Source organism: Doryrhamphus excisus, chromosome 21, assembly GCF_030265055.1.
Source record: "Doryrhamphus excisus isolate RoL2022-K1 chromosome 21, RoL_Dexc_1.0, whole genome shotgun sequence".
In the NCBI taxonomy this organism is placed as follows: Eukaryota; Metazoa; Chordata; class Actinopteri; order Syngnathiformes; family Syngnathidae; genus Doryrhamphus; species Doryrhamphus excisus.
Window position 1 is genome coordinate 15037786 of NC_080486.1, and position 17737 is coordinate 15055522.

General features: G+C 45.4%; 1 protein-coding gene across 10 annotated transcripts in view; it reads right to left on the reverse strand.

The window, feature by feature from the left end:
- Positions 1 to 15041, reverse strand: part of LOC131108624 (sodium channel protein type 4 subunit alpha B-like) — a 42644-nt gene extending 27603 nt beyond the window's left edge. For 8 of the 10 annotated variants that reach the window (XM_058059785.1, XM_058059784.1, XM_058059782.1 and 5 more), the window contains exons 1-6: positions 14689 to 15030; positions 2996 to 3160; positions 2767 to 2910; positions 2070 to 2188; positions 523 to 612; positions 311 to 439 (exon numbers count right to left, since the gene is read on the reverse strand). In XM_058059785.1, coding sequence (XP_057915768.1) covers positions 311 to 439; positions 523 to 612; positions 2070 to 2188; positions 2767 to 2910; positions 2996 to 3118 — 605 coding nt within the window. In that variant the 5' untranslated portion in view covers positions 3119 to 3160; positions 14689 to 15030. Of the gene's footprint in view, positions 1 to 310; positions 440 to 522; positions 613 to 2069; positions 2189 to 2766; positions 2911 to 2995; positions 3161 to 14688 lie in introns of those variants that run through there. The other 2 variants (XM_058059778.1, XM_058059786.1) reach the window with 2 other exon arrangements.
- Between the last annotated feature and the right edge of the window lie 2696 nt (positions 15042 to 17737).

Below are 17737 nucleotides of genomic sequence, written 5' to 3' on the forward strand. Positions count from 1 at the left end.
CTCTTCCTTTTTCAGGCACACGCTGGATCGGCGCCATGTTGGGAGGGGAACGTGCCGCTTCATTGGCAGCCATGTTGGTCCTCAACTGACACTTCATTACAACTTAGTGACGCCGGGGTCCCTTAGCTGCTCTGACAGCACCGTGTCGCCGCCCGCTTCTTCCTGACGCTGCAAACATGTCCGATCTGGACACGCCGCAGGCCGCCCCCGCACTCCCATGACTAACCACCAAATAGACCGAATCAACCTCTGCTCGTTGTCTTTTCACAATAAAAGCCTTCAAATGTGTTTGTTTCGCGGTGTCACTCACGCCATGACGATGACGCTGAAGTCGAGCCAGTTCCAGGGGTCCCTCAGAAAGGTGAAGGGTCCCACACAGAAGCCCCTCGCCAAGATCTTGATGAGAGACTCAAAGGTGTAGATACCTGTGAAGGTGTACCTAGTGGGTAGGACAGACAGACGATAGTGGCTTTGGACAACAGAAAGAGAATGAATACTGGTGAAGGCAGCATGTGTACTCACTCCAGATATTTGGCCCAGTAGGCGGGTTCTGACATGGCCATGAAGCAGCAGTTGGTAAGGATGGTGCACATGATGAACAAACTGAACAACGTGAGCTTGTTAAGGAACACAACACGGCTCCAGAAGTCAGAAAATGAATAATCACATCACAACAAATAGTCTTCCAACACTCCAAATGAAAGCTAACTGCAGCATGACTGGGGGTGGGGGCTTGTGGGTGGATCCACACGTGTCCAATCGGTGTGGCGTGGCACAGCAGGAAGTTAAATATCACCTTTACCTGCCTTCCTCCGTGTTGCATGCATGAGGAGTGAGGTGGGCGTGGGCGGGTAGAGCTGTCAATCACAGCTATAAATGAATCCTAATTACAGTCATTGAGCGCACGGAACAAACTCCCCGTGTGAGACTTTGAGCGGCGGCCTAATTGTTGATGGAGTGGCGGCTGGAATGATGGCGGCGGCGAGATAATACGCTTAGCTATTGACAAACAACGTGACTGTCCTCCCGACAGTGCCAGGAGCTAATTACAGCGTAATGATGGACCTGCCTTTAGGGACCACCGGGGCCACCATAGCTGTGATGTCATTACCCCGCCCACGCCCTCCACAGGAGCCATATTTCTTGCTTTCTTTGCCTATGGACTGCTTTTATTTTGAAGTGGACTTTCAGCACTTCCTACCAATGTGATGTTGGGGTGGAGTTGTTTGATGACCGCTATTGTTTGAGAAGAGAAGTGAAACATTGCTGATGGCGACAGCATCAAGGCCTCATCGGACATCGGATCAAACGTGCGTCCTTCAGAGCAAAGCCTCATGGGACACATGGTCAAATGTGACACTTGAGCAGGAGACACAAAACACACAATGACCTAATAAGTGTGTGTGTGTGTGTGTGTGTTTGTGCACGTCCACCTCAGAACACAGCTTGTCACGGTGGCGCCACGGTGGTCGGGCCAGAATCCAGAACGCACTTGATCACACACAAACACTCATAAAAACTCTAAGCATCCACTTTACCAGAACGGCCCGCCGCCCCCCTCGTATAAAACCCTCCTAAGAACACATCAGCAGCGCCGCACCTCTGCCGCCGACCTCTTCACCCGCTTATCCCCCTGACAACAACAGCGTGTCCGCCGGCTCGCCATCTCTCAACGGCAGCAGCCGCCGTGCTCGCTAAGAATAGCCCAGTGGAGGTGAGGACAGGGCAGGGGGGGGGGTGGCGCATGGGAATGAGGTGGGGCGGGGCAATATTTGGGAACGAGGGGGTCGGGTCCTGGTAAGTTTCGGGTGTGAAGTCATGTCTCAGGCTGGGGTGCGCCATGTCAGCCTTTTATGGAATTCTGATGACTGATGGTGTTAAAATGTAGTTCCAGAAGTAGTTCCGGTTCCAGCATTCGAGTTGAGTGTCGAGTTAAGTCGACTTGAGTGTTTATTGTGATTCCGCAATGTCGCGGTTATCATAATGAGGCCGGTGTACTTACACTAGTCTAACAAACCAGACTTCAGAGACTGCTGACGCGATCTGTGGCCATCTTTCGAGCAGGATATGAGTGGACCAGGATCTTGATGGCCAGGGTGCGTATAGGATGGAAGGGGCTGAAGAAGTAGAGGGCAGATGTGGCACTGAAGCGAAAGATGGCCTTGCCTTTGTTCAGCACTATGAAGGTCTGTGAACAAAAACACATGAAAACACAACTCACCTATGGAAGGTGTCAACTTCTCAACTTCTGCCCTATGTCAGCCATTGATGCCCAAATTTAACATCGACACTACAATATGTAACATCACATCTGTCTTAAGGGAGTATTTAAGGGAATAACATCATCCCCATAAACAGGAATATGTCTGTATTCTTTATCAAAATGCAAGAGAGACAGTTCCGGTGAGTGAGAATTTTAACGAGTCTGGAGCTGAATGTGATTTTTTTTTGTTTGTTGTTTTGTTTGTGCTTCCTGCCGCCAAGCTGGCACATAAAACACAAACATGTGAGACGGGAAGGACGTCGGCGAGGAAACTCCCTCAAGAGGAAGAGGCTGGCGAGGGAAGGCGACATATCGCTCGCCAGCCTCTCATCATCACTTCCTTTTGCATCCTGCAGGAGACTTACATTTTTGTCCAAAAAAGCCTAAAACACGCTCAGTCAAGTTGGTGCATCAGTGAAAAGTGGAACTCATCTTCTCCACGAACAGAAAAAGGAAGCAACTCATCATTTCCTGTTGACCTTACAGCTCCTCCGCGCACTTACCCTCTGATCTCTGAAGTAGTACGGGTCGATGTCCTCCAGGGGGACGCCCACCAGGTGAGAAGGGATGTCGGCGAAAATGCGCGGCAGCTGCTTTCCCGCCTCCAGGTCAGGCCGGGGCCGAGGGACCTCCACGTCGCCAAGGTCCTAACACACACAGCCTCGTCATCACCCTGTCTGATTTTTTTTTAAAGTCGTCTTTACTTCTATCTCAGCATCCAATCTACTGTACCTCCTGGTAGTGTTTGTTGCGTCGGGCCTCCTCCTTGGCGATGCGCTGCTCGATGGCCGCCAGGGAGTCCGGCGTGAAGCGCTGAAAGCTCTCTGGTCCCATTGGAAACACACAGCCAGCCATCTTCTCATCCTGATCCTGCTGCTGACTGGCCCAGAGTACCAGCTGCACACACACACACACACACACAGACTTACAAACCTTGACTCATACAGTTAACTACATCACCATCCAAGGTTTCACATTTGTTGACCTTTTCTGAAGTGACCATGCCCGTCTATCTGTAAAAGGAAAATCTTGTAGCGACACATAACACAATCTAATATTTAATAAATAACAATGTAACAATAATAATAACAATTTGGATGCTATATCTAGAAAGTACCCATGAGTGTATTTGTCCGCTTCAGGAGAGAGCGAGATAGAGCAGACAGGCCTTTGGGGAAAACACTGCCCGAGAGCGGTTCAAGTCGTGAGATGAGGAGCGTTTGATTCGAGTATCTCTGAGCTGCATGATTGAATGCCATGAAGACGGCGTGCTCGGGGATCCGCCCACATCTCCACGACATCTCGCTCGCTCTACCTGGCGCCGACGTGGACCCACAATCAAGCTGACAAGTCTCTAGGAGCTGATGAGACGCAATCACACACACGGGTCCCACTCCAACACAGGCTGAGTCACACACACACACACAGGACGACAAAAAAGCCACCAAATATCCTGAAGCATCATTTCAATGGACTCTTGAAAATTAATTGAACTGTCCAAGTAATTGTTGTTGATGGACATTCTGCATAGAAAAGCTTTTATACTTAATGCAAAAAAGTGTGTGTGTGTGTGTGTGTTTGTGTGTTTGGACCATCTGCAAAGGGGTCATAATTGAATGATTAGACAGGAGTCATTTTTCAAGCCGTCGTGCATTTCTTCTTCACAGCTCCAAAATCTGATTTCTGCAAAGTGTGTACGTGATTGTGTCCGTGCGTGCGTGTGAACAAGACGGCAGAATGGTTGACAGCTTTTGATAAGAATGGAAAACAGAGCTACATTTTCCTTTGATGTGGACACACACGCACGCACGCACATAAAAAGAGCAGTCACGTAGGCACTTGTTTGTGCGTCTAGCATGAAGTCAATCATGTGGCTGGGATACTGCTATCGAGAGATGCTCTTTACTACTGTTAGCAGGTTCGCAACATGTTATTTGGTGTGTATTAATACATTTAAAACAATAACAAGAATTTTCTTGGGGGCTTTTTGTTTTGTATACAATTTATTTACAGTGTTTGTAATGCTTTGTAATATCATTAGCATATTTTTGTACTTCATTCTGTTCGTGCTATTCTAGCTCATTGTCGTGTCCAGTGTGAGTGTGTGTGTGTGTGAGTGTGTGTGTGTGTGTGTGCGCTTGACTTGCTCTTTCCTCCTGGCCTGCAGCAATACAAACACAGTCACTAAAAGAAGAGCTAACAATAATTCATATTTTGAACCCATTTTCAGGATGCAGCTTGTGTTTTGATTGACAATCAAGCTGAGCAAGCAGGATGTTTAAACCCGATGAATGTGGGCGGGGCTCAGCAGGTGCAAGCACCCTCCTTTGGCCCCGCCCTGAAGCAGCTCCTGTCAGCGCTCCATGATGGAAGGATGAAGACGTTCAATTCAATTAGCTTGAAAGGAGGAAACACACGTCCCCACGCTGCCGCCGCCGCCACAGCGGCAGGAGCAGCGCGGCAGCACAGGAAGTCATTCAGTGATGGTGGGCAGCGGGCCAAGCGAGCTGGCAGACGACCACCGGGGCCGTTTGGCTTGGGGGACGACGGGAGAGGGAGGGGTTGAGGATGGCGAGGGTGGTGGCGGTGGTTGGGGGGGCGGGGGTGTTCGGTGACCCTGACATACAGCCGCCTCCATGCGTCACACGGGAGCGTTGTGTTGGATGACAACGCTTCACACCTCCTCAGCCTCTTGAGACGTGTAGAGGCGTTCCTCGCCAGACGCGTGGCCGCCACCCAAAGGTGCTACATTGCAGTGTACAGTAAAGTCACTGTACACTCACGTGAAATATTGCTGCACACACACAGCAGACACTTGTTCCAGGAAGGGATTCACCTCAGCCTCAGTGACTTCCTGCCAATACACCGCCCTCTGCTGGTATGGCGTGCTCAATCCGCTCCTTGAGTTAGGATTCTATTACTCTACAGTATAAGCCTGACAATAACAATAATAATAATTAACATCTGGGCGCAATAACACCTGACCTGATGAGCCCAGGAGATGATGATGATGACGAGCTGACAGTAAGGTAATGAGGAAGATGAAGGATCAAACACACAAACACACACATTATGTGCAGCTATAATTTCCATATTAGCTATCAGCGTCTTGCTAAGTGTCCCCTCCCAGAGAATTGGCAGTGGTTATTAAGACACACACACACACGCACACACGGGAGCGTGATCAGTTCACATCCTGGTCAAGGTCGTGTTGAAGATAAAGTGTTTTATAGGCGTCGTCAAATCGCCATCAGACAGTAACGGAAGCCTCGAGCCTCCAAAGCAGCCATCAACCCTGAAACAACATTTCAACAGCAAATTAAAGTGAAATACAACAAGCGATCCTCTTAAATGTCTTCTCAAAGTCAAACTCCACACTTAAGGCTGTCACACTTGCGCACAGGTTCACGCTCCGCCATCACTTCCTTCGCTCTCCCGCTTCCTCCTCGCTGATGTGAACACATCTTTAGCGACGAATCGTCGTTTGCTGGCTCACTTGCCGACATGTTAGCCTGCCTGTTAGTTCCACGTACATACCACAAACCTTTCTACGGTCAAACCTTGGATTATTTCACGACCATGAAATAACCCACCATGGGGTCAAAGAAAGGTGCAAGGGCCAGCCCTTTTATAACACTTCCTCCATCCTCAACCTTTCTTCCATCCGCCAATACAGGTCCTCAATAAAGCTACAACTGGTGTTGAATGTACATTTCGGCTTTCGAGGTTTCACTGTACCCACAAAAGCTCCAAATGACACCACTTTTATTTAAAAGCGGCCTCGTGGCAACAGCACCTTCGCTCACATGAGTCATTATCAATTTATTCGTCTTCCATTCCTCGCTGCATGTTTTAGCAGTTTAGCTGCAGGAAACATGCGTCAGCATGCGAAGACGACAGTCGCCAGGCCGAATGAGTGAAAATAACTCAAATATTAAACAAAACAGAATGATGGAGATAGCGAGGGAGCTGACAATGTTGTAGTTGTTGTAAAAAAAAATAATAAATGCATTAAATAATAAAGAAGACAAGGGCAGTGTGAAATAAGATATACACGCTCACACAAATAGAAAGCTATGTGTCCTTGCATTCGAGTGCACGTGTACGTGCGTGTGTGTGCGCACACAAAAGTATGCATCAGTGTTTCATTTACATACTGTAGGCACACACCAGGCACCAAGTTCTTTGGTCTACTCAAAAGTGGATGAAAATGAGACGGAAGGATAAAAGAAATGTCGACAATGTCTTTCTAAGATGTCTTTCTAAGTGGAGTCCAGCTGATTGATCGATTCATTGATTAAGAGGTGTGTTTGAATACCGGTCCATATTCAAACACACCTCATATGTATGTGTGCGTACAGTTGGTGTGTCAGGTGTCAGGTGATCAAGAGAAGGCAAGAACGTCTCTCCTTCCCCACGCAGAGTCGCCTTTCAGCTGAGGTTACATCTGATGACATCACAACTTCTTTCAATCTGGGCCGGACCCACAACCACACACACACACATTGACATGCACACACAGAGTGACACACTTAGACAAATTCATTATTCACGCAAGGGCTGCACTCAGGTTGTCGGGTCTTAAAAAGAGCAACACACTCCTAACATTCTCACTGACGGGTCAAAGGTCAAGGGCAGAGTTCGACTTCCTGTTTGCAGAGACACCATGATGCCTTCCTCCATGTTTTTTGTTTTATTTATTACCCCTCAAACAGTGTTCTCTGACCGGAGCTGGTAGTTATGCCAACATGCTAACCGTAGCTTGTTTGGTAGCACAGCTACTTCGACAGGTGTTACCATGGAGATAAGTAATTTCATGAGAAGGATGTTCACATTTCACTTCCTGTGTCATTTTTATGTCCCACCTCTTCATGTCTGTCTCGCTCACACACACACACCAAAACAACAGGTGGTCCATTGCAATGACTGTTGTAAACAACTGCAGGTGGCATGACAGCGTCTGTATTTAAGGCTGGAATACACCGCATGGTTCAAGTCACACAATCATCTTTTTTTTTTTGCTACAAAATGACACAATACAGTAAAATTGCATGTTTTCCCGTGGCCTTTTATTGTGGCCAGTCAAAGGCACACCTGTACAATGATCATGCCATCTAATCGGCATCTTGATCTCAGCAAAGGAGACATGCTGACTAATTTGCTGTGGCAATGCGTGTCATTTCAATGGCATCTCTGAAAAGGTTGAAGAATAGTTCAACTATGAACTTGGCAAGCAATTTGTGAGCGAAAATGATACAGATTGGCAGAATACTATCGGCAAAATTATGTCATGTACTGTTTACGTCTATAGTGTACTATGGTGTACATCCTACAGTATGCAGGATGCGCATTGCTCCCGCATTGTCACATCAGTGAAGCATTTGTGGCAATTTTTGGTACCGCTTTGTCCCACGCAACAGCAGGCATCACCCCTAGCTTCAATAATTCGGCTTTGTAAGGGACCTACAACATGCTGAACTCCAGAAAAGAAAGGCACTAATGTATACACACGTACAGTGATGTTAAAAAACGATACGTTTATGACTATAACATCTGATTTTGAGAATGTCCTCGCTCTCCAAAATCGTATTGAGGTAATATCCCACAGTGGCCGTCTTTCAGCCTCGTCATCGCTGAGTGTCTCTCACACACACACAGACACACAAATAGCTTCCTTCATTAGGCATCAATATTCAGGTTCATTTTAATTTAGCACCAAAGGAGGTCAGACAAAACGCTCATCACCCTCTTATAGCGTCGTCTCACACACACACACACACACACACACATGCACACAGTGTGTAGTTGTGCAAAAGGTGTCAGTCACGCCTCGGTGTGTCACTTGATAAAAAAGAATAAAAAGTTTTATTTTGTCAACTCAGGCGGGTCGTGACCTTGGGGTTCACGCAGCGGCAGCCTCTGCGCGTCCTTGTCGGCGTCACTAAAGTGCATCCTTGCATGCTCTGTCAATCACATTCCAGAAGAATTACTTGATATTCTTATTATTATTATACTGCATCAGTGCATTCCATTCCAACTTTACTGGACTTGAAAGCAACACTGGGATGTGCGACCCACTTAGATTTATCCTATTTGAGTCTCTCTGCACCACCCCACCTTGGGTCTGTTATTCATCCTGTGTGTGTGTGTCTGCACGTGTGTGTCACGCTGTTCTCTTGTTCCCTGGTGGCTGATTAAATCAGTTTCTATTAGCGCACACCCCCCCCACCGCCCCACGAGCTTGTGTCAACAGATCACAACTGACACTGTTTTATTGTGTTAATGTAAAGAGCAACATAAACTCTTCTACGTGTCTGCACTGTGTGTTTAAGACAAGTGTAGCACTCGCCGCAGCTTTAAGCTTCAGCATGACATGTGGGGGGGGGCTGTGTTGTCTAACATGTACACACGCATGCACACACTCGCACACGTGCACAAGCGGACAGTTGACGGATGATGAGCAGCAGTCAAGACTGATGGAGTGTTTCCTGTCTGTTTGTGCTGCTCTTGAACCACTAAACTGATGAAGCTACAATGCAAGGACAGAGCACACGCGCACACACACACACACACGTACACACAAACACACACGGCGGCCTTGTCCATCACAAGCCGCCGTGCACGCCCGTCTGCCATCGATCTGCGTCTCTCTCACTTCACTGATTATTCCATCATTTCCTGCAATAGGCAACACAACTTCCTGTAAAGGCAGTCACATGATCGGTCCTTTTGGAGGGAGGATTCGAACACTAGGGTGACATTTGACCTCCTTGGGTCTACATAGGACATTAAGACTTTATAAGACACTGCCTAAAATATAAATGTGTACTCTAGACAATCTTTTTTTTTATATACTTCTGTGACTTTTGTTTTTTTATTTGTATTGGCTAACATCTTTTTACTCTTTATGACAGTTACATTTTAAAATGGTAAAAACTGCTTTAAAAAGGTTTAATGATGTAATAGTTTTACCCTGCAACAGATCATTTCCACAGCTTCCTATGGGAGGAACATACTTCAATCCATCCCACTTAAGCTTTGTTCTTTTTATGACGATAAGTCGACATCGGCATGCATGGTAGACCACTTTTATCAACATATACACTGTCGCCAAAAAAAAACATAAACTCGTAGGAGAGACAACGAAGTGAGTAAAACCACCTTGAATGACCTTTATCGCACCTTGCTGCTCAGTCAGAAGAGAAACTGCAGATCAATACGTGCTTTGACAAACCCCAAATGCCAGAAAACTCTCCAACGACACCAGAAAAAGTTGCTAGATTTGTTACTAGTGGCTTTTGGGAAAATATCAAGAGGGTTTGGGATGTCGCCAGATTTAGCGACAACATTGCCAAGTTGGCCACACTGGACATCGAATTTGAGGGCCAAGGGGTCCTTTCGATAAAAAAATGGGTCAGTTTATGTTAATTTCATCATTCACACAAGCATGGCAACACCTATTTTTAATGGTTAGCCATAAAATTTGCATATGTACAAAAGACTTATTGCCATTGTAGTTAACAGCAGCTGTCAGATAAGAGTATAAAATAAAGACATTTGCACAAATGGAGGAAAATCATTTCAACAAACCCTTTCGCCCGCTGACATTATGTCTGTGGACAGAGTCACAGGTGAATCTGTAAGCAGTGGATAGTTCCATTTCCATTTTGTCGACAACCGTTTACGTGGATGTGAGCCAGCCAGTCCGAGGGGCTTCCACTGTGTTACCAATGAAACATCTTTGTTTACTGTTGCAGCGGGAGCTTGATGTCTGAGATAAAAGGGTGGGGGCTTAAATATTGCTGATAAACATAACTTAAACCCCCCCGCCCCCCCAGTGAATGCGGGGACATGCGCCAAGTATTTTCTATAGGAGACGCCATCAGCTGAGCAGCAACATGAAGCTTACATCACCTGTGAGTTCTCGTTAGGACTCTAAACGACGGCTGGGGGGACGCCAAACTGCTCGCCAGAGAAGGAGAAAAGTGGGCCAGTGATCGGAGCCAGCTTAGAACCCCCCCACCATCTCTTACACACACACACACAGGCACACACACGCACACACACACACACACAAATGGTTGGATTGCTTCCACTGTCACAGCAGAGTTTTTCTGTGAAAAAAATCCTGATAGATAATGATGGATGAATTCATCACTCTCATCATCCTCCACTTCCTGAACAATCATCATCTCTTAATAACACAAGTACTTTTCAGAAACTTCTATTCTTTGTTATGTTTTACTCTTAATTAGACGCCTGGGACAAATTGCACAGTTTCGCTAAAACGACGAGTCTGATCGATCGCATGAGATGAGACAGACTTTCAAGCACGCTGACTAAAAAACACTTAAAGACATGTGACTGATCATTCATCAGCGCAAAGATGGAGGATGAAGGACGGCGAAGAGGAGGAGTCCTGAGTGGAGGTATAGCGAGCGTGCCGGACGACCTGGGGGGCGTCAAAAAGATGGCGATGGGGGCGCGCTGACATGGCCAACCCTCATCAAAATAAATCAGCAGCTGTAAAGTGTTTTAAAGTGTCGGCCTGGGTGAGCGGCGCTGATTTAGTGGACCCCGCTCCGTTTTTAATGACCAGAACATCTGAGTCACATTTAAGATTTTAGTGTGTCCGAAAGCAACGACGACACGGAAATAAAAAAATGACCCAAATTCCTCTTCACGCCGTTTTTGAGGCTAATTAAGCACTTTTACAGTTACATTCCCTAAAACTGCTTTGTTTATATCTGTGTTCTCAAGGTCGGAGAACAGGTTTGATGTGGTTTTGGTTCGGATTTGCTGATGATGTAAACGCATCATGTAAAAATGCTGTGCGTCACCGATGTATGGCGATGCTAAATCACATGACCTGAGAGAGAGGATTGATCTCCAGGGTCAGCTGATCACACAGCAGATGTGTTGGGGTGAGGGGGCAGAGGTCACCTGCATAGAACCCTAAGCTAGTCTAGCCATTTGACACAACCTGATGCTGCCGCTTTGTCTCCATCAACAAAAACGGAGTGTTAGCTGTTAGCTTCACATGTCACTAAACTGCGGTGAATCGTGTTAGCATGATTAACGCAAACATGGTGAGTCACGGTTGGAGCGGACAGGAGAGAAAACACGTTGAGTGGATGTTGGTGAAGTGAGGGGGGGGGGGAATCTTCAGAGTGTCGCCGTCATCAAATCAAATGCAACCGACATGCGCTGACCCCGTAATGATTTAAAGGTCCAACATGTGCACTGCTCGCATTGCTTCTGCTGTTGCCATAGTAACAGATGCCACTTGTGAGGCCCAAAGTACAGCGTGCTGATGAACAGGTAAAATCACTGTGTGTGTGTGTGTGTGTGTGTTCCAGATTCAATGATTGTGTGATGATTGAGAGGCAGGCGACTCCACGGGGTGTGATTTATAACTGTACCCTACACCCCCCCCAAGCCATAAACCATCACGCACACACTCCCTAATGAAAATATGCTGAATGTTTCCTTTCACAGTTTCACACACTCATCACATGAAGACATCCGTGTACTGCCCACCAGGTGCGTTTGATTTAAACATCTTCTGTGACATATATGTCCCTTCATTTTTATTATGTTAAGAGCATGGCCTGAGACACTTGCATGTCTTAGTTTAGTTTAGTTAGACCTGAGTCACAATTTTGAAGACTTTGGAGAGGACTTGACAATAAAATCAAACACTTTCAACTCAACTTGGAGACCAATGACTCGGGACTGGACTTGAAAATACTCGAGATTTTCAATGAATGCGTGTGCAAAAAAAGTTTCAGAACAAACAATGAATGTGTGGATTACATAAGTCCTGACTCAGCATTCTGTGTCTGCCTTGTCATACTGCTCTTATTGAATTTTTTTAATGAGTCAGTTGAAAATGCATCGTACTTGTCAAATTGCTTCGATTGTTACATTGTGAAAATGGCATATTATTTGGGAAACAATGGTAATGACTGAAAAACTTCAAACCTACTTCGGACCCATTTTATCTTTATTTGAGACTTGCTCCCACCTCCGCTCTACTCTTATAGTCGCTGACTATTTGACACGTTGCAAACAAAGTGTTGTGTTGACCCCAAAATGTGCCCATCCATAGGAGACATTTCATTTTGCAAACAAGACAAGTTATGCGGAAGCTTTAAAGCTCCTTGCAAGCAGTGCGAGACTCGCTAAGCTCGACGTGGAGTGACAGTTAGTATATGGAGGAGGGTGTGGGGGGGGCTTCGCTGGTGTGCTGTGTGCACATGGACGTTCACGGAGGAGGCCAAGCCGCTTTGCTGACACGGACGTCTCGGCAGAGTCGGACAGTTAGAGAGTTGACGAGTTGACTTTTAAGAGTATTTAGCCGAGCTGCTTTCTATGGAGCGCCATTAATTAAAGTGTCAGATTAGAGACATAATTCAAGAGGAAGCGACGCGGCTTCACGCCGTGACTCATCGCCTTCGCGCGCAGGTGGACGTCTGCACAGCACACTTGTGTAACCGCGCCTTCCAGCAAGCGGTCCAGTCTTGGTGTGGAAGTGTGCGTAGGCGGGATCAGCTTAGGTAGATAGCATGAACTCAAAAGAAGAGGAAGGCCACGCGGAAAACAAAAGCACGACAAAGGAGGACATCTTTCTCCTGACATGAAGAAAGGCTCTGCTTTTTTCGCTTCTTACCATTCCGGAAGTGACCATCGCCATACTCGGTACCACAAGAGACATAAGAAAACTGAGACAAACTGAACTGCTTGTTTTCGAGTTCAACAAGTTTACACATCTGTTTTGTGGTTGACAACGGCCTATTTTGTTGCCCAAATGAAGCATTGTGAACTCAAATACAAATATGGTTTAAGCCATTGAGACCACCTTTCAACTTGGATGTAGTATTCCAAATTGGTCACTAGGTGTCAGTAAAGCTTGATTGCCGGAACAACGGGCTTTTATTGCACGTTTAAATGAATGAATTAAACTACAGGCACACTAACAACAATAATCATAGATAGACTGCAGTTTTGTGGGAAACACTGACATTGCAGATGTTTTTCTTTTTTTTATTTTTTACCAAAAATACTTTCCTCTGGTTAGGGGGTTCCATTGCACGGGGGATATTTAGGTTGAGAACCACTGTTATGAGTGACTGACATACACTAATTTGAATCGTTATTGTTCCTATTAATGTCGATATGAAGAAAGAAAATGTAGATTTTTAGATGCCGACAGTTTGACCCCGGAACAGATCATGTTTTATTTCCATTAGTTACAATGGGAAATTTTGTTTGGGTTGTTGACGTTCAATGAGAGAACAAATGTAAAGTAAATGAAGATATCTGTTCTTTGGTTTCATACCTTCCCCAAACACACACACACACACACACACAATGGCGCTAAAGCATAATAAGCAGGGGGTGGGGCCACAAAGCGACGGTGCTGCCTCGTCCGTCAAACAACGACTCATGTTGGAGGAAAGGTCAGGCCCACTGCTGCCGCTCTGAACAAACAGCAGCCTCTCTGCCACACACACACACACACACACACACACACACACACACTTACACACAAATGCGACGCATGCAAGGCAGGCGGTGGACACCTGTTGTTGGAGACGTGTTGACACAACAGCACAATGTTCACGTTGTCTTCTTCAGGCCTGGAATCACTCTTTCAAGCTCAAGGTCGCACGCGGGGGGTGACAGGACACTGACCCCTGTCACCCCTCGCCCCACCTTCTTCATCATCATCATCACTCAAAAATGTGTTTGCGCGCAAAAAAATGTGACATCACCTGACAAGCAACCTGCCTCATCCTCCCTATACTCTCCGCTCCACCATCACGACGCCGACAACTACACTTGGCCATCAGAAAGCCTCTCGAATGTTCCAGTCACATTTCATCATCAACGCTTGGGCGGACGGAAAGGTGAAAGGTTGCAGCCTAAGCCCATCTTGGCAATTTGAGGCGGGAGCTGAAACGTAGGGTCTTGCATCGATTGGCTTTACGGGTCGTGACCCGATGAGTGGATCAGAACCAATCCACGCAGAAGCTAATTTGGAAGATGGAGAAGAAAATAACGACACAAGAAGCTTCATGAATGTTCTCTCACTTGATAAACCATGCTTAGAAGAAGACACTCCAATGACTAGTGTGCCTTTAAAGTAAAAGCGTTAAGTCTCGTCTTCCATAAACACAGGAGCTTAATTAATGGAAAAAGAGCACTGCAGGGTTGCATAGGAACAGAGGAAACTGTCCCCCCTCCACACACACTCCTGGGGGGCCAAAGTGTGTCCCAGTAGGCAAGAAGAACAGAGGAAACATTTACTTTAAATAGAAATACATCAGCTTTCACTTTCAAACTTTCTATCATTAACGCAATTAGGAAAATAGTTCATCTGATGAGGGATCAAGCTTACAAAATAAAAGTGCTTTACTTACGTGTCAAGTGTTTCAAACAAAAGTGTGCACGTCTTCTCGTTCTTCACATCGCCTGCTTGGTGCGCGCGCGTCGTGCGTGTGCGCGTCAGGAGGCAGCTCGTCCTTACATCCAGCCGATGTGATGAAGATGACGGGGAAGAAAGTACGTAAGGTGCGCACTGGCGGCTACATCTTTTTTGGATGTTTTTTTTGTTTTTGTTGTGTGTGTGCACACCTTTAAAAAAGTCCTCCCTCCAGCTGTTGCTCCTCCTGAGAGAAAAGTCAACAAAAAAAGATGTCAAGGAGGGGAAAAAAACAAGTTTTGTCGTCAGAACATTGGTGCCGCGCGTCCGTGCGTGTGTTGGTAGCCTGCCTGAGCTCACTGGGCCGCCGGACTCCCAACATCCCTGCCGCTTGATCGCCCCTTGGAGAGAGAAAGAGAGAGAGAGTGCGAGAAAGAGCGAGAGAGACAGAGTCTCGCGAGGTTACACCTTTGTCTCGCACACACGCGCACGGGGTCCTGTTTCCCTCACCTCAGTGGACCTGCATTTCCAATTCTGTCACGTAAAGTGTGACATTTTTCAGACAGCTCTATAAATAAACGGTGTGTTAAGTATATGTTTAACATACACAAGTTCAAACTAGTGTATACATAAGTTAGCTAGACAGCAAAGTGCATATAATGTTGCTCAAAGTAGCTACATGACAAACTAAGCACGTACCATACGTCAACATTGAAGAGCTGACTGTGTATAAGTTATCATCTATACTGTACTATCGAAAAATGCTCAGACTAACCAAAAAAGTAGACAGAGTTGCTCAAACTAGCCAAACTGGACAATGTAGTTCAAACTAAGTGTAAATATAAACATGAACTGTACGTACATAGGTTCCATATAGCTGTGTCTAAATTAGCTAGCTATACAAAGTAGCTCGGACTATAACCAATTATGGACAATGTAGACTCATAGGTAACTACGGTATGTATAGCAAGCAAATTGTATGTCAAGTTGGTCAAACTAGCTAAACTTTGAACAGACGTATAAATCAACATTTAACAAATCTAGGTAAATATAATTAGCAAAATCTCTACAAGTGTAACGTTGCTCAAGCTAGTTCAACTTGGGATACGTGTGTAAACCAACATTAACTAGCCAACTGTGTAAAGTTGTATCAACTAACAAAATTAGTTTAAGCTACTTATATGGGAAACTGTTTTATTAATCGAGACAGGTGGTTCTAACGAACAAAAGTAGCTTCAAGTGGTTCACTTGAGCACTTGGGCACAAAACAGAAACTGATCGATTTGATACTTTAAGTTCTTAGATGATGCTTGGTCTAACATCAAAGATTTTAGTCAGCTTACCTATTTTGTTATCATTTTTAAAACCAAGTTTGTTAAATCTGTTGTATTGCATTTTACAACCCTGGAGCGAGTTTCCGGTCTCCATGATTTCCCAGCAGACATCTGTGACAAGCGCACAACAGTCGCCCCCTCCTGTCTGGCGGTATTTATAGCTTTTTTTTTTTTGGTGGACCATTGACATGCTGGTGTTTACTCTTGTTTGTTAGACTGTTTTCTGTTGACATGCAATGAAAATGATTTACATGCCAGGCCTCGTTCTGTTTTTATTCCATTTAAGAAACTATTCACACATTAATGAGCTTTTATGGGAAGTGTGTGTATGTTGTGAGTGTGTGTGTGTGCAGGTGTCAAAGGGATTAGGCATGGATCATATCTGCTATGTGACACATGAGCTTTATTAGCAAACTGTGTGTGTATGTTCAGTTAGTGCAGTCATGTGTGTGTGTGTGTGTGTGAGTGGCATGAGGCGGGGTAATGAGCACCTGTCAGTCCGCTTGTGAAGCTTTCATCTGGCATCAACTGGTATCAGTTGAGTTTAGAAGGTGATTTATGACATAACACACACATACACACTGTTGATTGCTATGCAAAGATTTATACCTGTTAAAAGCAAATATGGCAGGTCAAAGGTCAAATCAGGGCCAGTGCTTTTATTTTTCCAATTACATTTTTTCCATATGCAGTGATGAGGTTTTACTATTTGATATACCACTTTTAGTTCAATAAAGAGATGACTGAACAGAATGTCTCTGCACTGTACAGTAAGGGTGTCCCAAAGGCAGTGTCCCCCCAAAACTAATCTTTCCGAAGCATATACGTTCACTGTAGGAACTAACAATCAACTCTTTTATTCCAAACAGTTTTTTTATCTGTTTTGTTGAATTTTCTCAAGTTGTTGAGATTCAAGTATTATCACTCTTCACGTTTTAAAATCATTGGTACATTGTATTACAGCGACATCTAGTGGTCTATTGATGCTATGGCCTGTTTACTCGTTTGGCTTTCATTTGTAGCTTATTTTGATGGTCAATAAATGGTGGTGCGCCCTACACTCCGTGTAGTGGAGCAAAGTATTTTAACTGTGCATATATGTTTTATATGCATATATGTTTTACATTCATTCCAAATTGCGTCACTGCTGTTTATAAATGAGTATTTCATGTATCAAAGGTACTATCTTGCTCGTGTCATTCTGGTTCCGCCCCAGATGGGGTCAACTCTTCTTTTGCCACGTTTTTGTAACTTTCCAAACATCGGGAAGTTTCTCGCGTACTTGATTGGGCCAAATCTTTTTGACCACGCCTTAAGTTCCGCCCAAAAAAATATTTCTTATCACTGATTGGTTCCATGCTTGACCAATCACAGCTGATCTGCAAACGCGAACATGACTGCCTGGTATCCAAGCTAGGACATGATGGACAACTAGCAGCTCCATCCTCTCCACCACAGTGTCAATTAAAGACGTTGTTAGCTTGTTAGCAGCGTATTCTACTGGTGAATTGACGACGCAATGGCTCAGAAGAAAAGTCCCAAAACGCATTCCAAAAGAGGTTTGTGTCCTATCTCACTAACAAGGTAGCCTGTTCCCGGGAATGTGGTGCACAGCACCTCCATTAGCATTCTGCTGTTTGTCTTATCGGTTGTTTACGATGACCAAGAGGGACGTGTTGTTATGATATCGAATACAAGTTATGTAATTCGGCG